Raw genomic sequence first — 26,323 nt, 5'->3', positions numbered from 1 at the left:
ATCTCAGTAACAAAAGAAAGCCACCCCTTTCTAGGTGCCCTACAAACTAGAACCTTGACCCTTCCATGTCTGTGTCCTGTAAGCTGTGTCTAGAGAGCAAGGCTTCCTAAACCCTTAGTGTCCCGGCATGACCTGACTCTCCCCGGTTTACCTCTCTCAGACTCCAGGACAGGTTGTCCTCAGCATTTCCCAAGATTACTCTGCCAGATGCGAAAAGCATACACTTTATTCAGACAGCAAGCTGAGTTGTGTGGATTGCATTCCCTGAAGGAGATCAGAAGCCAAGAGTAGAAACCTTTCGAAGCTGAAATAAATCGGGGCTCCTTGGCCACGCTGCCCTGCTCTGCCAGTGTTTGTCATTTTCTAGAAGCTGCTCTGGAATAGGGTATACCAGAAGGGATCAACTGGAGACCAGCTCATTGTATAATCACTTAGAATCTGAGAAATCGGTAGCATCTGGCACTAGCTATCTGACTTAAAATATAATATTTGCAAACGCTTGTATCTTGCTCAGTTCTGGGAAAGAGCTGCATTTGAGATGTGCTAACGTGGCTTTGAGACACTTTGGTTTTTCTAATGCAAGTCTGACAGTCTCGTTTGTCTTTCTGGCACTCTGAAGTCTTCACTTTTGCTTATTATTAGGTCTTTGAGGTTTTTATTGACTAAAATTGGAACAAAAATGGCTTGAGTCATCCTAATTTTTGTGGAAACCTATGACATCTTTCCAGAGACTTTTTTTCTTAAAGAATGAAGTGCCATTTAAAGAGACGAGGAGGCCAGGTATAGGGGCACCTACCTTTAATCCCAGCACATGGGAAGCAGAGGTGGGCAGGCAGATCACTGGGTGAGTTCTAGGCCAGCCTGGACTACATTTTGAGATTCTGGAGAGAGAAGGAGCAGTGGTCAGGGAAGGAGAGGAGGAGAGGAGTGGGAAGAGGATGGACTGGTACCTAGCTCTTGCCTGCATCTCCTTGCTAGGCGCTGGATGCTTCTCTGGGGCAACTTCTCACCTCGTCCAGAACAAACAATGGGGTACCCTAATGCAGACGCCCTTGTCACCTCGTATTGGTGGAAAAGAAGCCAATGCATGTGGTTTCCTGGACTCTTGCTTGAACCCAAAATGACCGAGCCATCGCTGCAGGGTTTGGCTGAGTCTGGTTTCTTCTGCCGCGGCTGTTTTTTGTGGCCTCCTCGAAGTAGACACTTCCCCTTGGCAAAGTTCCTGTGGCCTCTGAAGACTTTTGAGGACGTTTCTCTTTCTCCTGCAGCCTTTAATGGTTTTTCCAGAAGAGTGGTGGCACCCTGACTGTAACTACAAGTAGCGTGGGAAAAACAAACAAAACTACCCAAGGAATAAAGGAGAAAACCCCAAACAGCCCCCCTAGACAATGAAAAACCTCGTATCCACCTCGATTTTGTGAGGCAACAGTTTCCATGCCAGTGTTAGTGTAGAAACTGTGAGGCACTTTTTCTCTTTGATTTTTTTTTTTTTTTTTTGGTCCTATTTTTAACATTCTTTGGCAAGTCTACCCATCGTGGTTACATAAGAAAATCAAAGCAAAGATGGTTCGCATTTTAAAAGCATGCCAGGACTCAGGATGAACTTGCTTTATTGGTGCTGCCATGGGAGTGTGAATTCCTGGTCTTCAATAATAAACACAAATGTTCAGTAAACACAAACTCTCCAGACTGCTTCCCCCGGGTTGCCAAGGCAGCCTCCTAGCCTGTGCTCCTGCCCCGGGGGACCACTGGTTGGCTCCTTGACTGTGGTTGGCTGAAGGGAGGTGTCAGCCAGTTGGTTGGAAGAGGGAAAGTGATGTTCCTCTTCCCAGTTGGGGAACAAAGTGGCTCGCCCTGTTCTAAATTACTGAGGGCGCTGCTTGCCTACAATGCTTCAGACCAGCTGCTGGCCTTCACTTACCATCTTGACTGAGCAACACTGACATTCAAGAGGTACACTCCCCAGAGTCTTATCTGAGAAAGGGGAAAGGGAAGCCTATGCTGCCTGCCTTTGAGGAACCCTCTATCTAGAAAGACACTTATCTTTTAGGAAGTTAACTTTTACATCAATGAAAGGGATCAAACCTGTTACATTCTGACAGTGTGCCAGGTGGGTGCAAATTGGGATGATGTTAGCCCTCAGAACACACCAAGACAGGTAACTTCATTAGCTCTGTTTTGAAGAGGAGCAAGGCAAAGATTAATGATGCAATGTAATAAGCTTGAGCCAGCAGCTGTGGGGGCCAAATCCCAGCATGCTGCTGTCAGGAAATCACAGCAGATGCAGAAGACAAGAAAGGGCTGAGCTGTCTCCGCCATGGGTGATATAGCTGAGGTACCAGCAGCCGGGAGACCAGACTTAGTTCTCAGTGTGGTTCAGGTTAGCCCTCCCACGCTCCACGACCTTTGGCTGTCATTCTTTCTCTTGGAACTTCCAATCCTCCTATGACACTTCCATCCTGCCCGTTCTCCTGGATGTCTGAGTGTTGGGCCAGGCCTGCTGTATCAGCCCCCTGACACACGAAAACGTTCCAGTCTGTGCATTCAGAGAGGGGAGGGGAGGACCTAAAACGGCTGCATTTTAAACACGCAACTCAGGTGATCTCTGCATTTCGGAGGCTATAGAGGCAGAGACCCAAGGAAACTTACTTGATATGTTAGTAGAAAATTGCTTCAGGGTGAACAAAGGATTATGGGTTTTCAATTCAGCAGCTCCCACTTTCTATCAAAGTCCTCAGAGGTCGAGAAGAGAAAAGCGAAAGAGGAAAAAGCAAAGTAGAGTCAGGGCTCGGGGAAAAGTACAATTCAAGAACAGAGTCAAAACGCAAACATTTACAGAGGAGTAAGGGTTAAAAATAAGAGTCAGCTCATGGAAGGGTCCAGAGAGAATTGCTATCTGCTCAAGAGGCAGGGCGTGGCTGAAAATGCTTTGATGGGCGGGGATTGGTGGAGGGCAGGTGGGCTCTGATTAGATACGGACCACACTTTGAGGAGCTGGGAGTGAGAGAAGAGAATGGTTTCAACTGTTTGTGGAGAGGAAAAGCACCCAGGCCGTGCTCAGGGCCGAGCAGCCATGAACCACTTCCTCACAACGCGGTGAAGACAGGTCGTTCGTAGGAGGCAGAAACTCCACAGGCCTTGGAGGCTGGGCAAGGGCAGAGGAAAACTGTGGACTTCACGGGCCTCACGGGTTATCTGAATGACAGAGGCAAACTTTCGGGTTCTTGGAGGTGTGTGGATAAGAGCTGGGAGAGGCTGGACTCTTTGCTGTGACTGAGAGGAGAATTTCGATACGTTTTTTATAGCCCAGATGTCCTCTGTAATGACTTCATTTAAGTGGAGGGGGGAAAGCTATGTTGCTTTAAAATGGCTTAAAAACCATCAGAGGTTTTTTGTTTGTTGTTTTGTTTTTTAATCTCTAACTCAATCAGCCTGCTGAGTGGTGCTAACCTTCTTACCTAAGGAGAAGCCACTCTGGGCAGTTTGAGGGGTATTATTCCTCACCCTCACCTTAGTGTTAAAGGAAGGAGAACGAGAACACTGAATTTGACCTCTAGTTTAAGTCTCAGCCCCAGGTCTGTCATAACTGCTGGGCATGGTAAAATTTCTGGTTATTAGGTGTGTTTGATTTAATTTAAACAACTTAGAAGTTGGTATTGAACTGGGCCATGGTGGTGCAAACACTTTTAATAGCGCTTAGGAGGTTGAACGTCCTCTCAGTGAGTTCAAGGCCAGCCGGGTCTACAGTGAGAGCCGAGGACAGCCAGGACTGCTTTACACAGAGAAAACTGTACTTGGAAAAACAAAAAACCAAAGAAGAAGCAAGAAGCAGAAGTACGAAGAAAGAGGAACGGAGAAGTACTAAGAGGAGAGAAGAAAGAAGAAAAGCCAAGAATCGAAGAAGAAAGAAGAAGAAGAAAGAAGAAGAAGGAATTTGCTTGAATTAAACAAGGTTTTCAAGAGACTCTTCCTGTTGTAAATCTTATCACTAACAATTCCCTGTCGTGCTTGTGGGAGTGGGCGGGAGGATCAGAGCTCCAGGGAGACCTGTATCTATCAGGATGCAGGCTCAGGGGAAGGGATTGGAGGAAACGGCAAGACACTGCCATAAGAACCAGCGGGAGAGCAACCAATCATACAGTGGGCTTTGCAGTAACCGAAGTAGCAGGAGGAAAGGGGGCAGGCTCCCTGTAGAAATCACCACAACACCACAGAAAGTCTATACAAAGATCTACCCTAAGGGTTTGCTGGCAGTGGTGTTTTTGGGGTGCGTGTGTGATGCATGGGGTTGGGGTGCACATGGGCAGAAAGGCCCGAGGAGAGCTATCTCTCTGTCCCGCTGTGTCGCTCTTGCTGTGTTTCCTCGAGACAGGGTCTCTTTCTGGACCTGGAGGAGCTAGCTCCCTGTTGCTTGGTGTTTTCTTTTCTTTTCCGCTAGGCTAGTTGGCCACTAACCCCGAGGGATGAACTCTCTTGGCTCTACTGCCCAGAGGTGAGGTTGCCGGTGTATGTGGCCATATCTGGCTTTTCCATGGGTTTGGGAGATCCAAACTAAGGTCCTCGTGCTTGTACGTGTTCTTACCCACGGAGCCGTTTCCCAGCCCGTCTTGTAATTTTCACGTCTTGAGCCGTGCATTTGCCCGGAGGGGTTGACTTCTTACCCAATGTTGCAATGTGAAAGTATGCAGCTGTTTACACTGACCTGAAAAACAGCATGTCTTTGCAAGATCCGTCTGTTTTCTGAAAGGGTTTCTTTTGTAGGTTGTGAATCGGGAGTAAGAGAGCGTGGTTCTGTTGGCAGGAGAAAGAACTGTTTATCTGCCTGGTATTTGGTCAGCAATTATTTAGATAAATAGTTGAACCGCAAAAGGCTCCTGAGTTCTGTTTGTGCTGTCCCGTGTGAGGTACTTGTGGCGGAGTTATCTAAGGAGTGACTGGCCACAGGAAGTGGAGCGCGTCGTGGTGTGTGAAGTCATGAGTGCGTGGACCAGATGCTGCGGCCGGATACGTGCGGTGGACCAGACAATGCTGCCGGCCGGATACGTGCTGCTCGCACCAGCCGTCTCTTTTTCTTTTTCTGCCTCCTCCCTCCTACTTCACCAGTGACTGGAGCTGAGAGAGTTTGGAGAAAACTGAGGCAGAGCAGAAGAGTGGCCTTACCTGGATGGCTGGAAGGTTTCCCCAGTCCCTTCCCGTACCAGGTCGTTGAGTGGAGGTCCCAGACTAGAGACTAGATGGGCCTATGAGACCTGGAGTTGACTCACAGATGAGCGGTACTCTGGGTATTCCCACCCAGTGTGCTGGCAGCTGTGACCAGGTCTTCTCCCAACAAAGAAAACCGATGAGAAAACTGTGCTTCCTATTGGGTGGCGACCGAGCTTCCACAGGCGAGTAAGCTACAACGTCAAGTCCTCCCTGAGTTTTGTCCCAAGTCTCTGCCGAGAACCAGGTAAGTCTGTGTGGCCAAGCCAGTCTGTAGAGATTCACACAGAGTCCCGGGGGGGGGGGGTCCCCAATAGACAAAGAATACCGTTTCTTTCCACCTGACTTTGAGGACGTTGGTAAGAAAAGCAGATGGTAAACTAATTTAAACTACAGAATAGCAAAAATAGACCTTCCCAGTCTTGCAAAAACTAATCACCACCACCACCAATTTAAAAACCCCAAAATATCTATTTTTATTATTTATTATTTATTATTTATTACTTATTTTATCTCTGGGCTATCTATGTAGACCAGGTTGCCACTGAACTCTCAATCATCCTGACTCAGCCACTGCGCCGCGTGGATTACAGGTGTGCACCAACACACTTGACTTCAACTTTATGTCTTCCGGAAGTGCCACCGTTAGTATCAGTTTCCAACTTGACACACCTGTGAAGGAGCCTCCCCTGAAGAATTGCCTCTGTCAGATTGGTCTCTGGGGCATTTCCTTAACTGCTAATTACTCTAGGTGGGGCCATCCCTGTGATTGTGGGTCCTGGGTTGTACAAGGAAGGTAGCCAGGTAAGCCACAAGAAGCAGACCTATGAAGAGCGGTCCTCAGCTGTCTGCTTTAGCTCCTGCCTCAAAGTTCCTCCCTTGGCTTCCTCCAATGATGGACTGTAACCCAGTGAGGCGAATAAAATGTTTCGTGGTCCTGCTGGCCCTGCCTATCACAGCAACAGAAACTGAAACTAGAACAAATCAAGCAGAAAATACAGCCTTGGATCTGTAGCCTGGGAACCCACATCCCAAATGTGCCTATATTTCTCCTTGCAGTAATGACACAGTGGCCTCTTCGATGCAAGGGCGTCAGGGAACTGGGCAGGAGGAAATAGCATACTTCCTGAAGGTGGACATTTCCCAAGGGGAAGAAAAGTTAGGCTGAGTCACTGAGCATGCCCAGTTTGTTATTCTCATAGCTAGCAACTAAACACCTTCTTCCCCCGAGGTAACGCTAGGGCAGAGGTGGTCTGGCAGCGGACTTTGGGAGAAAGTTCATCTTCATAAACACCTCAGCTGAGCGAAGGACGCTGCCCCCCAGCTCTGTCTGAGACTTTGCGCATTGGAGGCTGAGATTCTGAAGTCTTACGGGGCATGAGTCTGAGAAGAGACTAGATGAAGGCTGGCGCTCCTGCGCGTCAGGAAGCCTGAGACCCGGTAACGTGAGAAATCTGGGTCAGTGCATTTCTACGTGGTGCTTGCCTGTCTTTACTAACCTTACCTCCTTTGTCCCCCAAACACACTGTGATACCTCTAGTGGTACCTCAGGTAACCACTTCACCTCGGAAGAGTAACTAAGCATGGACACCTGCCCTCATCTTTGTGTGTCTCCGAAATTAGGGTGGGTGGTGACCCCACCCCCAGCCTTTTGTGGTTGTCACGGGGTTGCCAGTTACTGCTGGGCTCAGTTTTCTTCCTTGTTTTACTTGTTATGGTCATGTTTAGGAGGCTAGAGTAGATGGCCCATGAATTATTTGTCTCCCTTTTCGTTCAGGCTCTCCTGCTTCCTATCTGCATCAGAGAGCGCAGTTCCGGCTCCTGTTTCTAAGGCTGTGTGGCCCTCTTGCTCCAGCACGGCCTCTCTTCTGATAACAGGGAAACTTTGTAGACAGTGCTGGGAGTTGTTCCTGCTAGAGCAGGAGGTTGCAGCTGGGTTGTGCTTAATGGTTATGTGCAGCATGTCACTGTGCAAAAAGGTTAAGATCTCAGAAGTGTTTTTGAAGGATTAGTAGAAGAGCAGGAGAAGTATATTGCCCTGCTATACCCAAATCCAGGACATAAACCATGCGCACTAGATTTTCTTACAGACAAAACATACCGAAAAGCCCTCATATATTTATATTATGTATTTAATGTATGTGATATCTGTATGCTTGTGTGAATTTATGTGCACCACAGGTATCTGAGTAGGCCAAAAGGTGTTGCATTCCCCTGAAGCTGGAGTTATAGGTAGTCATGAACCACCTGCTGCTCTGAGTGTTAGGTACTGAACCTAGGCCCCCTACAAGAGTAGTATATGCTCTTAACTGAACCACATTTCTGGTCCCATAAATGTATCTTAAATGTAGGAGAATATTGAGGTTATCTTGCTCAGATTAATATTCTTTCCCTTGGCCTGATAATTAAAAGCCCACCCAAATCAAACAAGAAGGAAGCATTTGATTTCTTCTTTCCAGCCTTTCCAGGTCCCCATTGCCTTTCTGCCTTTCCCAGAGTACACCTGCATTACACTGTAGCACCGTCTGAGCTGCCATTATCCCTCCCAGGTGTTGCGTCTGAAGGTGCAGCCCCCTCAGCGCCAGTCTCTGTGCCTGCCATAGCTGTTTTCACATGTTTGCGCTCCCGCAAACAGGAGCTCTTAATTCCCACAATACCCTTATCTTTAACAAAGGCACAGCAGAAGCTGGTAAAAGGCACCTTGTTCAAAGCCATAGCCAGCTGACTCAGGATCAGCTGACTCGGGACTGCAGTTCTTTTTTTGCTGTGCCTCGCAGGACAGCATGCAGGGCTCACCTGCTTCTCCCCTCTCCTTCCCTGACACCAGCAAGCAGGAGTGAGCTTCCTCGGCTCTCTTTGTTTTTGAACCACCCAGCTGGCTTGTGGGTCAAAGACCAGTGGTTTCTTCTTGTTGTTGATTGTCATTTAAGGTAGTGCCTCAGTAGGTAGCCCTGGCTATCCTGGGGCTCTCTATATAGAACGGGGGGGGGGGGGGCGGGAGGGTGTGAACTCACCGAGATCAGTTTGTCTCTGCCTCCCAAGGGCTGGAATTAAAAGTGTGTCACTGCAACCGGCTTGTGTAATAAAGTTTGTATATTATGTCTTCCTATTTTTTTAGTAGTGTAAAATAGGACTAATAATAAAACCTGTGCATTGAATTGTGACAGTTAAAATAACCAGTAAGTCATCAATCAATGCTGGCTGAGCCTGCTGCTCACTGTGATGTGATTCAGTAGAATCGAATTTTCAGTATCCTAAGATAGACCCCTGGGTCTGTTTGGTTCCCTAAGGACCTGACTTTGCATGAAAATACGCATCATGATGTGAATCAGATGATGTAGAAACACTTTTTAAAAGTAGCTGCTATGTGCAGAATCCACTACCAGAACTGTCTCACCTTTGATCCAGTGAGACATCCTTGCCCTTGACAATGTGCCAGGCTGTGACCCCTAACTGTGCCGGAGTGGTGTCAGGTGGACCGCAGGTTGGACACACACCTGAGCACACCTTCTGCGAGTCTCCCACCAACCTGCACTGGCCCTGACTGCCTTGAAACTTTGCCTGCGAATGCAAAGTTGAACTGTCAAATGCTGAGAGTTTTAACTCTTCCCAGCCCCTCCAGGCTGAGCGCTGTGCTCTTTTGAAAATGAGAGGCTGCATTTTCCAATTTCCAGTCTTTCCACCTGCTTTGGCTTCCCTGCCCCCTTCAAGGATCTCTTGCAGTGGTTCCAGAGGACACACACCAGCTCCCCTCAAACCGGGAATAAAACCTTTCCAGCCCCCGAGACTCAAGTTCACTTAGAATGGCTGAGGGTGAAGATGTCTGTTGACAGTCACAGGGACTGACTTTCTTAAGTCTGAACGTTTTTGCTCTAAAGCCATACTTCTTCAAGAAACAGCTGTCATTCCTTGTTTCAAAAACAGAGAGGGAAATGATAGTTGACAGCAAGCTTCGTCTCATCTGTTGAGGTTCTCAGTTGTCATGCTACCAGCTAAATGCCTGTAATTCACAATGTAAAAATGCTTACATATTTTTGCCTACCTTCATTTTTCTTATTTCGGCCATTATATTACCTTTATCTTCCACGCCACACTCGCCAATCTTCCTCCTACCTTCCTCAACATAGATGCTGTGTTTTAAAGTCACGTGTTTTTTAAAGTCACAAAAGTGAGTATTTTCCTGAGAACTGAAAAGGTATGGAAATAATATACGGGTTTTACCAACCTGAAAGTTTTGTCTTTTTTCACTTTTCTTTAAAATGATAATAAAATCATTAGGGCTAAGAGAGATGGTTCCGCAGTTAAGACTTAAGGTTGCTCTTCCAGAGGTCCTGAGTTCAACTCCCAGCACCCACAGGTCAACTCACAGTTGTCTATAACCAGAGTCCCATGGGATCCAGTGCCCTCTTGTGGTGTGCAGACATGCATACAGACAAAACAACAACAACAACAAACCATCAGCAGACATTAAATAAACAAATAATCTGCGCTGGGCATAGTGGTACACTCCTTTAATCTTAGCACTTGGGAGGTAGAGGCAGGTGGAGCTCTGAGTTTGAGGCCAGTCAGAGCTACATAGTGAGACCCTGTCTCAAAATCTCTCTCTCTCTCTCTCTCTCTCTCTCTCTCTCTCTCTCTCTCTCTCTCTCCTCTCTCTCTCTCTCTCTCTCTCTCCTCTCTCCTCCCCTCCCTCCCTCTCTCTGTGTAATAAATTATCAGAATACCTTTTATAAAATCCAAATGGCCAACTGAGCTTTTGCAGTAATCAGGCTTGTTTAAGGTTAGACCAAAGAGTCCCCATCTTCCTCATTTCTGGTAATCCCAGCTACCCCACCCTGGCATCCACATGGCCTTTATTTAAGAACACACATAGATAAAATTCTGTCTTCTGTGGACTGTGATGTGCAGTGTGTTGAACCTCTTCTCCTTGTATCTCATTCCTTCTCTTTCCAGCACTGGGTCCCCTTTTGAACAGTGCTGTTTCTGAGGCTGGGGAATGGTGAATCATTTGTACCACTGTGGGTTGTTTCTAAGCCTTACCTGCCCAGCACTGACCCACTCCTGTGGCTGTTGTTGCTGTTACAGAGTTGATGCTTTGACATTGGTGGCATGTGAGCAGTTGACATTGGTGGCATGGGATGCATTCGTTGTTGAGGTACTCAAACTTTTAATGTTAGGATATCTGTACTGTTGACCAAGTGAACAAACAGATAAAATGTCAAGGAGTATGGATGGCCATTGAAGAGCTAAGGATGATGGGCAATGAGAGTCATGGGACAGGTTCATACAGGGCCGCACCCATTCTAACTGATTTCCTCTGTGTTCAGAAACACTGGCTTCTGAAGCCATGCATGTCTTTGAAGATTATAGAGAGGCTGCAGTGTTTCTCTCACCTAATCAAAAGCAAACAAACAAACAAAACGCATGGATGAAGCCGCTCTGCGTTGGGAAGGTGTGTTGGGGATGGGATGGGGTAGCAAAGCCACTTCTCAGGCAAGGATACATAGAAGTTGGTAGGAAGAAATCAGCCAACACATCCTTTAGAGGAGCCTCCGAACATCAGGGGACATCCATTTTACTTATAAATACACAGGGCTGTGCGTGGCTGAGGAAATAAGAATTCTTGCTGTGCAGGTGTAAGGACTTGCGTTCAAATCCCCAGAACTCATTGTGGTAAATGAGAGTGGCCTCCATAGGCTCATCTATTTGAATACTTGGTCCCCATTTGGTAGAATTGTTTGGGAAGGGTGAGGAAGGGTGGTCTTGTAGGGACAGGTGTATCACTAAGGGCAGACTTAAAAGTTTCAAAAGATTTCTTCATCCCATCCCATCCCCCCCCTTAGGGATGTGTCTCAAGCTGTGAGCTCTCAGCTGCTGCTCCAGCACCATATCTGCCTGCCTGTTGTCTCTGAAACTGTAAGCCCCAATAGCCACTTTCTTTGGCAAATTGCCTTGGTCATGGTATCTTATCACAGAAATAGTAAAACAACTAAGACACCCGACTGAGAAATGGTCTTATTGTTTGGGATCCTAGAGCCCCGTGCTGCGAGGAGATGGAAACAGGACAGGCTCTGAGGTTGCTGGGTGACAGCTTCATTCCAGGTTCAGTGAAAACTCTCTCAAATGAGATGGAACATGATAAAGCAGGACACTTGACATCCTTCTCGAACCTCCAAGCACACAGGTGTACTCATGCACACACACGCACACACCATCACCACCGCTTACAACCTAATTTACTCAGTATTGACAGAGGAAGAGCAAAGTTCTGTAGACTGGTCCAGCCACAAAGAGGAAAATATGTTGGTAGAGCCATGCCAGTCTTGTTCTTTAGCTCCGCGACTAGAATTTCAAATAGCCATGGGGACAGAGGAGCCATAGAAAGGTAAGTGGACAGGTGTCCTGTCCTGGGAGAGATTGGGATGTCACTACAGAACATCCCTGGTACATTCAGATCCAGTCACTGACTGTGACCTTACCCAGACTGAGGTCGAATCCCTAAAATACTCCAATCGGGAGCTGCAATTTGGTTTAACGTCTGTGGTTCTGGTTTAGTGCAAAATGTTTTTTTTTTTTTTTTAACTCACTGTTGTTTATTCCTGTGCTCAACAAATCTTCCGTGAAGTCTGTGCCCATGGCCGTCCCAGCTTCTTAGAACCCAACAAGGCAAGAGCCAGATGGTACCTCCTCTGTGTGGGGTGTTCGGGGCATTTTTCTTGTGGCTTGTCTGTAGTCAGTTGTCATGCCCAGAGGCACCCTCCAGCTCAGAGATGACATCGTAGACGTCTCCCCCACCATCTACTTCTGACTGTTAGCATCAGTCAGCTTTGTTCCTTTCGGCCACTCTCACCCTTCTGCTTCACCGGGATGGCCCCTTAGAGGAAGGGGATCGCTCCCAGAGAAAGTGCATTTCCCAGGAGTCAGTGGGAGAGTTGTTCCACTTCTTCCTTGATCCCTGGCAAGGATTCTGATTTTTCAACTAATGTGGCAGAAGACATCAATAGGAAAAGAAAAAATAAGAACTTCCTTCCCCGTTTTCCTGCCAGCGTTGCTTAGCAACCTTGTCAACATCCCCCCACAGCTCAGCAGAGTTCTCTCTGCATACTTTTATTGGGCACTTGTTTTATTGCTAAAGTTGATCTATTAAGCAGAAAATATGGAGAGCACGTGGAGTGGCTGTCAGTTTTTACGCTTTTTGTTTGGATTTCTGTTTTTCTTTTTCCAGAGACCTTGTGCCCTCTTCATTCCTAAGTCAAGTGACACGCTGAAGGGACGGCATCCGTGTCCACGTTTGTGTCTTAGACTTTGGGGAACGAAAAGCTAAAGTTTAGACTGACCCCAAATTGAACACTGAATTGTGAGGTCTTCATAGTTGGAGGCCAAGTGTTAATTAATTCTGCACCCTTGCTCCCTCGTCCCGTGTCGTCTGAATAAATGGGCCTTAGTAAATGTTTTTTCAATTAATGAGCAGTTGGCTTCAAATATTTATTGAAAACTAGCATTACAATGGATACTATTTATAACTGAATTTTCTTAGTGTTACTTTCCAGGGCTCAAAACTTATGACTTCTTCTTTTTTTCTTTCTTTTTCTGGACATTGGACAAACACAGCGAATAACCGCTATGTCATTATTAGCCTAAGAATTTTCTGGCGTACGGCTGCAGTGGCAGTAGCCACTCGCTGTGTGATATCACACAACGGTTTCCCCAGAGGCCTGAAGGTGCTTGGTGGTCTGCAATCCAGACCCACCCAGATCAGAATGCCCCCCCCCACCCCCTGCATCCCTACGCCCCACAGGCAAAGCCGCAGAGTTGAAAACATTCGGGTCTTCTCACCCTTCCTCAACACATGCACACTCGGGTGTAGACTCTGTGTATGAACAAACTGTTGACAAAAAAAATCACAAGACCAAGCATATGTCTTCATCCCTTTAGTGGTCCAGCCCGCCATGTCCTACCTAGGGCTTCAAGCGTTTGATTTCTGAGATGTTGTTAACATGCAGATTTAGATCTACTGGTCTGGGGGAAGCCAGAGAGCCTCCTTTTTTTTTTTTTAACATACCCCCGTCTGTGAAGATCAGTGTCACCTCTGTGTATAGATCAGCAGATCTGATGTCATTTGGAGCTTGTCCGAAGTACAAACCTTGAAGCTTCTACCTGTCTTTAAACATAACCGCAGGTCTCCATGTTAGTGTGTAACAAGCACTATGTCTGGTTTTTATAACAGTTGCTGGGGCTTGAACCCAGAGCTTTGTACTTGTTGGGAAAGTCCCCTGCCACTGAGATACATCTCCAACCTTTCTTTTGTTTTATAAAAAATTTTGAGACAGGCACTTGCTAAGTCAGTCAGGCTAGCTTCGAACCTTTGATCCTCAAGACACTTTCACAAATATTTGAGATCAGAAGCCTGGCTAGCTGCAACCATTGATAGGATGGAAGAATACACTGTGGGCAGGTTCTCCACGTGGACAGGGGTTGGAAAGGAAGGCTGGGTGCATCCATCCTTTGTACTTTTAAACTCTTGGGTCTGTACACCAACAAAGCTCTGGGACCTTGAAAAGTATGTGGAAGGATGCGCTCGTTTAGCGGTCAGAGGTGTGATGGATCTTTTCTTATCCGTCCCGATCGACCTTGTCTTTACATGTGGGAAACTCACCTGGCCAACTCCTCAGAACAACTCCATTGTCAATGAAAAATCAAACCAGCAGAGGCATTCCCACATCTGCCCACATCAGCATGTGTGACCAGCTCTCCACAGGCTCTGCACTCCCTCTGATCCTTGATGTGAGGTGCTCCACGTGCACCTGAAGATGTCTGTGGGATTTTTTTAAAAGCTGCAGTGAGAAAGCTTCATGTGTATGTCAGGGCAAAGTGCTGGAGGAGGGCCTGCTTGTTCATCCCGGCCACCCAGCTAGCTTAGCCCCAAAATAACCACACAAAAACTGTATGCATTAAACCACTGCTTGGCCCATTAGCTCTAACTTCTTATTGGCTAACTCTTACATTAATTTAACCCATTTCTAGTAATCTGTGTATCGCCATGTGGCAGTGGCTTACCGGCTAAGTTTCGGTAGCATGTCTTACTCTGGCAGCGGAGCCATGGCATCTCCCCGACTCTGCTTTCTTCCTCCCAGAATTCAGTTCCGTCTTCCCCCATCTACCTAAGTTCTTCCCCATCAGAAGGTTTTCATTTAAAAAGAGATTGCACCTGTCCGCACTCTAGAGTTTGAAGACTTTTGTGTTGATAGCCATGTAGTTGATAGACCAGAGTATCCTGGAGTATGACTTCATAGAAGATCTCAGGCTGGGTGTCACGTGATATTTTCCACATGGATCTTTAGTGTGTGGCAGGGGGCAGGGAGCATATGCTTACTGCCACAAGAAAGGAGAAAAAAGGGCCAGGCGGTGGTGACGCATGCCTTTAATCCCAGCACTCGGGAGGCAGAGGCAGGTGGATCTCTGTGAGTTTGAGACCAGCCTGGTCTACAAGAGCTAGCTCCAGGACAGGCTCTAAAGCTGCAGAGAAACCCTGTCTCGAAAAACCAAAAAAAAAAAAAAAAAAAAAAAGGAGAAAAGAGTTTCATTTCCCAGATGTAGCATCATTGTGGGGAAAAGCTATTAGGAAAAGGGTGGGAGAAGAGAGGGGATGTGAGCACTAGGCTGTGGCTGGCACAGGAAGAGGCACCTGGCAGCAGGACCATAGCTGCACTGAGCAAAGAGCACTAAGCAAAGGATTCCCTTGTGGGAGGGAATCCGAGCTCTCAGGGAGAAATATCAGAAACTGATTTCGTTGGAAAATGCCATGATGGAACCTAATATTGTGTGTGCTAATTTAAAATTTCAAAAAGATATCTCAGGAACCCATTCCTGTGTTGATGGCTCAACAAGTCATGTTCAGACGTGGGAAGTGGCAGAACCCCCTCTGGGTGTGAAGAAGCAGCTCAGAGAGCTTGTGCTCTGTGACAGATTCTGTGTCGGCTCTTCTGATGCTGGCCTCAGCTCTGGGGTCACTTTGCTATGGTTTGGCTCAAGTGGACCTATTATAATCGTTTATGTCAAGGCCACACGGCAGCCTTCCCCTCAACCCATCCTTTATTGGCAGTTTCTGGGGAATGTGTGTATAAAATGGAACGGGGACTGAGCTCTGGGTAGGGAGCTTCATAAACCGGTAGGAAAGGCAGGATAAAATACATCACAGCACAGGGTATGGGGCCGTGTGGAAAGTGTCTTTACAAGGGGCCAACAAACCAAATTTGGTGCCAGCTGTGCCTCCTGCTAGCCACAGGATATTGTCAAGCCGGTAATTCTGTTACCTAGGGATCCGTGAAGAATGATAGTTGCTGAGAGTCTGCGCATCTTCCATGGCTCTGCAGATCTTGCTAGAGTTTTGAGAGTCAAATGAAACAATGGACAACATTAGGCTTTCAAGTTTTCGCTGTCATTGTGGCACCCACTAGACATGCATGGCCAAGTCAATTAAAGTCAATTCAAGTAGGGTAGATTATAAAATTCTGTTGCTTAGTCACACTGTCTACATCCAAGTACCCAAGGCTGCGTGTGGATGGTGGGTGCCACATTGTATCCCAAGTGCATCTAACAGGTACCTTGCCAGAGCAAGTTCTGCTGGACAGCTCCATTCCAAAGGGCTCCTGGGAGTGGTATTAGGAACATAAAGGATGGTGCGTTGTAGAGGTGACAGCTGCTGTCATAGTCAGGGCTCCTTGCAAAGGAACCACTAACTTACAGTCAGCAGAATTTAAAATCGATTTATTTGACCAATCCTGGGAGAACAAATGTATTTCAAAGGTAAGAAATGGGACCGGTTCCTAGATTGCCTGGAGCTAAAGGAGCCTCTTTCTTCCTGTGTTCTTCTCCCCATGGCAACTCGGGCGTGTGTTCTGTTTGTTTCTCTGTTTCAATAGCCACTGTTGCAGCTACCTCCTTCCCTCCTTCTCTCTTCCTCCTCCTCCTTTCCCTCTCCCTTCCTCCTCTCCTCTTCCTCCTCCCTTTTCCTCATTCTCTCCTCTTCCTCTCCCTCTTTCCCTCCTCTTCCTCCTCTTCTCCCTTTCCCTCTCTCTCCTTTCTATTTCTCCCCCCTTTGTCCTCCCCTCATGTTTCATATCTCTCTGTCTCTGTCTCTCTCTGTGTCTCTCTCTGTGTCTCTCTCTGTCTCTGTCTCTCTCTCTCTCTCAGCTTTGCAGCTCAGCTTTCTCAACTGCATTATACATGACCCACAAGGGCTTAAGTTGACCGCTTTCATCACTCCTTGCAGATCTAGCAGATGCAGACCCCTGGTTCCTTTTAGGCTCCTGGTATGATAGCCTCCTGGTCCCACCATCTCCCTTTGTGAAGTCAGAGACAATCTATGCTTACTCATTAGTCTCTAAAAAGGAATAGACATGCAATAGGATTGAATCATTGCCCAATACACTCTTTCTTGGCACCCTGGAAAAGCCCTTAGCTCAAACAGAAAAGAACCAGCAAAGATTTGACAGGGACCACACAGAACAAAAGGGTAGCACCCTTTCTTCTTTAGTTGTTTGCATAGCTCGCAGAACCAGTGCAGCCAGCAGGGCAATAGTTTAACCTCCACATTCATATACTAGACCCATAGGAACTAAGCACAGCCAGGAATGCAAGGTGGAAATTTCCCTAAGCCTTTGTTAGTTCTTACACACAAACTGAGCACTCATAAGTTCCCTTTTCTTTTTCGCCTTTAGGAAGGAACATGAGGTTCCCTTGGAGATCATTCAAGAGGAAGATGGAAGGAGCCATTTAAAATCGAATTAAACTGCAGGCTGCAAGACTGGGGCCTGAGGGCTGGCAGTGGAAAACTCTGTTGGGCTGTGATCTCTCACTGAAAAGTCCCACGTGCCTTTTTGCTTCCTGCAAAAGGAAGGAAGACAAGGAGGAGACCATGTCTATAGCCTTGAAGCAAGTGTTCAACAAGGACAAGACCTTCCGGCCCAAGAGGAAATTTGAACCTGGCACGCAGAGGTTTGAGCTGCATAAACGAGCTCAGGCATCCCTCAACTCGGGCGTGGACCTGAGAGCAGCCGTGCAGTTACCCAGCGGGGAGGACCAGAATGACTGGGTGGCTGTGCACGTGGTGGACTTCTTCAATCGCATCAACCTCATCTACGGCACCATCTGTGAGTTCTGCACTGAGCGGACCTGCCCCGTGATGTCAGGGGGTCCCAAGTACGAGTATCGGTGGCAGGACGACCTCAAGTATAAGAAGCCAACTGCACTACCAGCTCCCCAGTACATGAACCTGCTTATGGATTGGATTGAAGTCCAGATCAACAATGAGGACATATTTCCGACATGTGTTGGTGAGTGCCTCGAAATTTTAACGTGTGGTTTTTTTTTGGTATTTTGTCCCATTCCGTCCAGAGTTGATAAAAATTTTCACAGTATGAGTCTTATACTGTCTTTGAATACTAGATCGCACCCACGTCAATGTTTCCCTAAATTCCATCAGCTATATCTCTGATACATATGAATCTGATTTAAATGGGTGGAGGTCATTCACGGTCTGTTTGTGATTTTGTGGAGTCCAGTGGTATACATTCGACATGCTTGGGAGTGTTAGGAAAATGTTAGATAGGATCTTCTTGGCTTTCTTAGGGCTAGACTCCAATTCTACTCAGCCTGGTAAGATTTTTAGGTTTTGGCTAATTGACGTGCAAGGTTGCATTGATTGGAATGTGACTACTGTTGGTGTTAACTTTTCAAGACTAAAACTCACATTATGGGAATCTACAAATTAGTTGGGCAACAAGCCCACAGGGGTTCATATCCTGGGGAAATAAAGATCCTGGCATTTGCCTCTCTTCTAAGCACGGTTACTGCATTTTCAGGATATATATACTGTTAACTCTCTTAACTGCCAGACAGACTGGAACATTTGAAATGCAGATATTTTGGCTTGTTTTGTGCTATCAACCATACGATGTAAGGGTTTGGACTCAGCCTTTCCTTCCTCTTTGCATGGCTAGCTATTGGATTCCTGTGTATGGACAGGCTGGGTATGGAATTCATTGCTTTCTATCCAAGGCTCAGTAGGAATGAGAACTCTTGTTTCTTTTGCCATGTCTCCAGTTCTTAGCTCAGAGCCAGGAGCCTGCATGGGCACTCATGAACATTTCCAAAATGAATGACTCTTGTCCTATCGGGAGAGGACAAACAAAGATGTGTGTAGTATATGATATATGTACATGAAACACATGCTGAAATCTTTGCAGATGGAGAGGTGTTCCCAAGTTGAGAAGGGATGTATGGAAATAATTAGGTTTATACTGGAGAAAAAAAGGACATAAATTGATTGGTGCAGTATGGTGCATCTTTTTTTTTTCTTTTTTGGTATGTGCATCTTGAGGTATTCAGCACATAAACCAGTTTGTCAGGATCCTGGCTTTGCCTTAACTTGTCTAGTCCCTCCATGCTTTCCTCTCCTGTCCCTTGTTGCCAGAAAGGAGGTGAGGTGTTCAGTATTGCCTAGGAGTTTCCCAGAATGGCTCCCCCCCACCCTGGGGGGTAGGTATTCCACATCTCTGAAGGATGGGAAATCCTTCATTCTTATCTTCATGCACTTTAATTTTACTATTAGAGGCTGCTTGTGCTAGGAGGAACTGTTAATGTCACGTGCAGAGTGTCCAATAGCAAGAATGATATACGGTATCATCCTTCTGGTGTTGGCTTCAGGGTACTCTGAACTCTGGGCACTGCCGCCACTGCCACTTTGAGCTGCAGACTGAATATCTCAGTACAGCACCCCTGGATTGCTTAAGAGGGAGGCAGCTTCTGGATATATGTTTGGAGAATAGAGAGCATCACAGGGGATTTTAGACTGTGTTCTTGGGAGTACTGGATGTCTCCGTGTTCCCCGTAGAAAATAATAGTGCTTTCTTTTCTAGTGTTTCCTTCATTATTTTGCATACAGACTGAATTCTCTGTCTCTTTGCTCCACAGCATCAATGTTCTGAGGAACCTTAGCAGGATTCCTTCTGAGGAAAAAAAAAAAAACAAGTTCAGGAAATTCGGAGGAAGCTGAGGATTTGTCTTTCAGCACGGGGTTCTTAGTATGTCTATGTGCATTTTAGGAATTTCCGAGAAGAGTACTTTAAAGTGTGTTTTATTTAAACACCTTGTTTGTCTGCATGTGTGTAAAGACAAATGCCAGGTGTGTGTGTGTGGAGGTCAGAGTACATCTTGCAAAATCTGGTTCTCTCCTTCAGCCTAGTGCATCCCAGGAGAGAACCAGGTTACGGGTTTGTGGGAAAGCACCTTTACCTGCTGGCCCCGATAAAAGAGTTTTCAGTATGTGTGTTTCCATGCTTGACGCGGCACTTTATTCTTTCTTTTAAAATGGAATTCATTCGCAGGTGTCATTTGTTTATTTGTTTAGACAGGGTCTCTCTATGTGGCTCTGGCTGTTTGTTGTAGGGAAGGCTGATCTCCAACTCACAGGGATCTACCTGCCCTCCTCCTGAGTGCTGGGATTAGATGTTTGTTCCACTACTAGGCATTCTTCAATTCTACATGTAAGATAGTGATGTGTTGCTTTCATTGGTTGAATAAAGAAAGGCCTTGGCCTTTTGATAGGGCAGCAAGATAGTATGATATTTGCCTTTGTGTGCCGCACTTAGTTTATCCATGATTCATAAATTTCATACAGATTATTGTAAATGATGAAAGAGAGATAGAGAGTTGGCACAAGTTCCCACGTGTAGGCCTGTTGGCCTGGAACTCACTATATAGCCTATATAGAACTGGACTGCTTCAGCCTTCCAAGTGGTAGGATCATAAATGTGTGTCACCACACCTGGCTAAGATTGCCTTTTAAGACTTACTTATTTTTATTTATGTGTATGTTAAGAGAATGCCAGACTCCCAGAAGCTGGAGTTATGGGTGGTTGTGAGCTGCCCTGTGGGTTCTGGGTAACGGAACCCAAGTCCTTTGCAAGAGCAAAAAGTGCTCTTTACCACTGGGCTATCTCTCCAGCCCTGATTTTCTTCCTTTGAAAGACTGAAAAATATTCCATTATGTATATATACCACATTTTCTTTATTCAGGCATCCGTTTGTATATTTGATGATTGAATACATAAATAACATATGTCTTACTTTTTCATATGCCTGTCGGTTACTTACATGTCTTCTATTGAGAAATGTCCACTCTACTGGGTAGTTTTATGTCAGCTTGATACAAACCAGAGTCATCTGAGAGGAGGGTATTTCAATGAAGAAACTACCTCCATCAGATCAGCTGTAGACAGCCTTTAGGGCATTTTCTTAATTAGTTATTGATGTGGGCAGGCCCAGCTCATGTGGGTGGGGCCACCCCTGGGCTGGTGCTCTATAAGAAAGCAGCTGAGGTACTGGAGAGATGGCTCAGGAGTTAAGAGCACTGGCTAATCTTCCAGAGGATCTGGGTTCAATTCCCAGTACCCACAAGGCAGCCCAAACTGTCTGTAACTCCAGTTCGAGGGGATTCATGGCACTAGGCAATGCATGTGGTGCATAAATTATATAATCTGCAGATGCATTCAGGCAAAATACCCATACACATAAAATAAAATAAATAAATCTTTAAAGAAGAAAACGAAAACAACTGAGCAAACCAGCCATACCTATTCAAACCACCACCCCACCCCTCTGGTTGACCTAGTGCTTGTTTCCATGAGGTTTTCTGTGGTAGTTTGAATGTAATTGGTCCCATAAGTTCATAGGGAATGACACTATGATGAGATGTAGCTTCGTTGAAGAAAACATGTCATGTGGGGGCAGGCTTTGAGGTTTCCTATGCTCAAGATCCCCCCCCAGTGTCACAGTCTACTTCCTGTTGCTTTCCTGATCAAGGTGTAGCCAGCATCATGTCTACCTGCATGCCACCTTGCTCCCTGCCGTGATGATAAGGGACTGAACCTCTGAAACTGTAAGCCAACCCCAGTTAAATGTTTTCCTTTGTAAGAGCTGCCATGGTCATGGTGTCTCTTCACAGCAAGAAAACTCTAAGACACTTCCTTTATTTCTTTTGTGTATGTCTGCATGTGTGATTCTATGTGCGTGGGCACACACACGTGTGTTATAGGACAACCTGAGACATCCCTCCTCAGGTCTTAGTTACCTTTGTTTAATACATGATCTCTCTTGACCTGGAATTCACCAGTTAGACCAGGCTGGTTGAGCCAATGAGCTTCAAGTATTCACCCATCTCTGCTTCTCCAGCACTGGGATTATAAGCACGTGCCGTCACTGTGGGTTGTTTTGTTTTGTTTTGACATATAGATCAAAACCCATGCTCATGTTGCAAAGCAAGCTCTCTCCTGCCTGGCTTCATTCTCTAACATTTCTAACATGGCAAGCTAGGGGGCAGTGAAAAGCTCCAGCACCCACCATCATTGGCCTCCTACTTAGCTGAGGTTTGTTCTCAGGTGTTAGCAGGACATTGGTGCTGTGTTTAGAAGATGCACTTCCTCCAGTGCACTCCACTGTGTCCCCTTCATCCTCCCTCTAAGTCCATCCTACTGCCTCGCTTTTGGTCTTTGTGCTGTTATGAGTCTTTCTCAGAAATGATCAAGCTGTGTGTCAGGATGAAATAAAAAAAAAAAAAAAAAAAAAAAAAACTTTAGGCAAACAGTTGATCCTGGGAGGATGAGAAATGGAGAGATCTGCTGAGAATTAGAATCCTGAGCACGTGTCAATGTTCCTGCCCGGGAACCAAGCAGGGTTCAAACTTAACCTCCCCACTGTGATCCAAGGAAGTAGAACCGGAAAGTAGTGACAGATGTGGCGGCTTCACCCTTAGTTAGGTATTGAAGGATATAAACAGCTGTTGATCTCTACCACTGAAACACTGAAGAAAGCAAGCCTTTCATCTGCTGCTAGATTCCTGTTTAACTAGGAGCGCGTGCTGCCAGAAGTCAAGCTTTTTCAGATGGGGGAACACAAACACATGTAGCCTCTCCTCAGCCACAGGCCCCTCCACTCTCCCTTGAACTCTCCTCGAGCCTCCTTTGGTGGGAACCCAGCAGATGTCTCTGCTGAAGCCTTATAAGAGCAGTAACCACAGAAGCACGGACCACCTCCCTTTGATTCTACTTCTTAAAGATACAACCCAAACAGAAAACAGAAAGCCACAGACTTAAAAGAAATACTGTTGCCTAATTACAAAAGTGTCTCTCTGTTCTGGTTCCAGCTTCCCTGCTTCACTGTTATATAACAGGATTGAACATTGTAGAGCTGATGCTCAGACAAAAGGAGACGACAGAGCCCTCTGACTCATGGGTTTTGAAAAAGTCTCTGTAAAGGCGGAATACGAGTTCGTAAGACACAATGGCATGATCTCACCTACACCTACAGTTTTAGAATAAATGGAGTCAGCGGGGAAGATTAGTGAAAGTTAGGGGGGAAGCAAATCCATGTCTGCAGAGCCTGCACTGTAGCTGCCGCTGCTAATCTCACGTAGTCCTTGCAACAGCTCAACAGAGTGACTATTGCATCTTAGTCACCAGGAGTCTAAGGGGCTTTCTTTGGACTGTACAGATGATACCTACCTAACTTAGGAGTCAGTGTGAGCAAGGGTGGCCAAAAGTCTATATGCTTACCATATAGTATCAGTCAGAGAATATATCATTAGTTCCCATGCTGGATGATTCTCAACCAATAGTTTTAGGAGGATGATTAGCATAGAGAAAATTTCATTAATTCTTTCTAAATTTAAAAATGATTGGCTTTGGCTTTTGCTCTTTTAGAAGAAAACAAAAGTCAGCACTGAGATGTCTGGCAAATACAATTCAGGGTCTGCAAATGTCCCGTGCTCCATTCTGAGACTGGCCATAGGCCAGCTCATCCTCTGGTCCACAATGACCCGTGACTGCCAACTGGCTGTTACTCATTCGCTCATTCGTTCCGTGAGTGCCTGGGATCAAGTCCTGTTTCAGTTACTCTGAGAGCAAAGCCGACAGAGTCCACATCCTCGAGCCATTTACGTAATGCCCAGATGTCTAGTTATTCTAAATCACTCTGTATATTTTTCTAAGTGCGTTGGGGAAAGAGTTGTATCCCCTTGACCACCCGTTTCATGAGACTACATTTATGGTGCAGCCCAGGCTGACCTGGAACACCTGGTTTTCCTGCCTTCTCTGAGTGCCGGGATCAAAGACATGCACCACCATGCTCTCGTTCAGTTCCTACCTATGATTTCATCATCTTCCAAGATACCATGGCAAGAATAAATAAATAAGAACATACGCAGCGATGAACATCTCAGACTTGGGATTTGAGAAGTCAGAGTTATGTTTAACATTTACATTCTAACCTTCCATTTCTTATTGGATGTCTCGCTTGCGTTTTCAGATTTTGAAGTAGTTCTGTATGACACGGACAAGACAGGATGTGATTGGGGGAAATGTATTTGCAGCCTGCTGAAAACACTGCTTGGCTTTAATCAGCTCGTTCTGCTGCTTACGCGCTGCTGGGTCGTGCCAGCTCTAAATTTCCATTTCTCTGTTTGGGAACCAAGGGTATAATTCTGACCTCGTGAGGCTGTTTTAAGGATCAACCGAGGCAACATGGCGGAGTGGGGGGGTCACATTAGAACCTGGGGCACAAAGGACACTGGAGACATTCCTGTGCTAACTGGCTTTCCTTTCCTCTTCTCCCCTCTCTTTTTTTCTCCCCTCCCACCTCCGCAACTATCATCCATACACCTGGAAATTACTAGACAGTTTATGAATAATGTCTGCGGAATCATAATACAGACTTGTAGACTCAGCAAGATTTACAGACATTGTCAGTCTTTGTTGATGTGATGAGGATCTCAAACCCTTAAGGGCATCTCTCCAAACTTTGGAAAACTCCAGGAGTCAGGAGTGACTCCTGGCTTCAGGGAAGAACACCTAAATCTCTGGAGAAATTGCTGCCAGTCAGGGTCTCCACTTGATTTCCAGAAAACTGAGCGCTAAATCTGCCCTTGTTCCATGTCAAATTAGCCTCAAGCAGTAGGTGAGTGCTGGTTCGCTAGACTAGCAGGGGCAGAGCCCACTCCTTACACCCAGGAAGGTCTACTCATTAAAGCCAGCACTCAGCACAGAGGCTTGGATTGCATCTCTGAAGGAGGCGTTAAGCACTGTCAAAGCATGTCTGTGGCCGTTGGCTTTGTTTCTGCTTTACAGGCGAATCGTTGCCAATGGTGGAATCCCGTTTCCCCCCAAACAGCCTTGTGAATGGGCAAGAGCCTCCAGAGCTTTGGCTATGAGATGAATCTTTGGGGCTCTGAGAAACTGTTTGGCTCTAGGAACTTGCTAGTTGGGAGGGCATGGCAGTAAAGCTGCCGTTTTCTGAATGCATATTGCTTCTGTCGTCCACTGTCATTAACCTGGAAACTAAGTAAGGCTTAGACTATCATTGCCATTTCTCATAGGAGAAAACTAAGACTCAAAAGCATCAGTAACTCGCACGATATTTCATAAAAACAATACATAACACATTTGGGGCACCCATGTTCTCAACTATGCCAGCCCCTCATGTCTGTAGTGTTCTTTGCCGAGAATCAGTAACATTCCTGGCTTACTCCCAACTGTGGTACGTTCTTCTAGGGGATGCCCAGAGGCAGACTCTCAACGGTCACAGAGAGAAACTTGAAGACACCCAGGGCTCTGTGTCTGATGTAGATTATACCGAGTGCTTTAACATAGACATTCGAAGGCCCCGTTCCTTTAAAAAAAAACGTGCCCCTCCCCCCATTGATTCTGTTGCCACCCAAGTTTATTCAGTTGTTCATGGACAGCATGCAGAGACAGCTGACTCCACTCTGCTGCTACTGGTCAGCAGCCATTGGAGAACTGATGGTCTGTTGTGGAACTACAAGTCCCTTCCCCCACGCGGTGAACCCAATACTGTGGCTGACTTGGTGGCTGAGCTAATGAGGACAGTGTTAAATAACCATCCCCACTCAACAAATTCCAAGAGATGCCCCCCAAACCCCCACCGCCTCCACCAGGTATGCTAGGAGACCCAGAGAGGGAGCCCAGAGGGCCTGGAAACTGCCCTTGGAAACCAGGGCTAATTACCTGAACCACACGGAGCTCTCTATTGCCTGTGCTATGTAATTTTAATGGGCCTGTCTCAGGTGACATCTTAGCACCAGCAGGGAAGGGAGATGGGATGGATAGCTGATACCCAAGAGGAGGCCAGAGACTTAAAACTCAGGCCATACCTGGATGGGGATCTGTGCATCTACTGCCTTCGCCCCGTTGCTCATTGGCCGGTTGGAGCCATGGCGTAATCAGAGCTGCCTTGTGGAGATCAGGGGGATACAGAGAGTCAGCCTGAGGTTGGAAAGCATCTCAGCAGGGCCCTGACTCTGGAGGGCTCCCCTCTGCTCTTCGCCAGCATCCCACCTGTCCTCTAGGTCGTGTAGAGAGCGGCTCAAATGACACTGCCATTCTGAAAGAAGTCAAATTGTAAACCTGCCTCAGGCTTCCATCTGTGGCAAGTGGCTGACAGACTTTGTGTTCAAAATACCTGTGTGTGCGCTGGGATATGTTCTCTTTGAGGGCCTCTGCAGGTAGGGCTTGGATTGTGCTAATGTCAAACTCTAATTGAGAATTCTATCCGTGTTCTCATTGGCATGACCAAGTTTTCCTTACATCTTCTATTCAAATGATGCTGCAGAAAGATGAACCAGTTTGAGAATGGAGCTGCCTGAACTGTTAGCAACTTACACTAGCCAGTGTTAAGTCTCCCAAAAGCTGCTTCCTCGTCGGTAGACTACCCAGAAAAGTACCCATGTCACAGAGTCATTGGGGGTTTTCAGTCGCACGCTGCCTGCTACAGCTGGCACGCTGTTGGGAGTGGAGAAGAGATGCTGGGAAGTCACTTTCCTCGATACCACACAGTGATCACACAGACTCATGGGGTGGACGGAGGTGAGAGAATACAGGGTACAAACGCCTTGCTTCCCGCAAGCGTTTGGCCACGGGGTTGATCGTCCGTCCTTTGCTTTGTTCTACGGAAACAGTAGAAGCGAAGGTAAACATTTGTGAGACTGGATGGCTATACTTGGTTTGCACAGCATGAGGCAGGAACGTCCACAACCAGACGGCACAGGCGT

The 26,323-nt window shown here is 46.5% G+C and overlaps 1 protein-coding gene across 4 annotated transcripts in view; it reads left to right on the top strand.

Moving 5' to 3' along the window:
* The window catches only part of Mob3b (MOB kinase activator 3B), a 181,472-nt gene that overhangs the window by 50,847 nt on the left and 104,302 nt on the right, over nt 1-26,323 (top strand). For all 4 annotated transcript variants that reach the window (XM_038347267.2, XM_038347268.2, XM_038347265.2 and 1 more), the window contains one exon: nt 16,923-17,537. In XM_038347267.2, coding sequence (XP_038203195.1) covers nt 17,120-17,537 — 418 coding nt within the window. In that variant the 5' untranslated portion in view covers nt 16,923-17,119. The remainder of the gene's footprint in view (nt 1-16,922; nt 17,538-26,323) is intronic.

The sequence above is a fragment of the Arvicola amphibius genome, chromosome 11 (genome assembly GCF_903992535.2).
Source record: "Arvicola amphibius chromosome 11, mArvAmp1.2, whole genome shotgun sequence".
Taxonomy (NCBI): domain Eukaryota; kingdom Metazoa; phylum Chordata; class Mammalia; order Rodentia; family Cricetidae; genus Arvicola; species Arvicola amphibius.
Note: the sequence above shows the minus strand (reverse complement) of the source record. Positions and strands in the feature narration are given on the sequence as shown.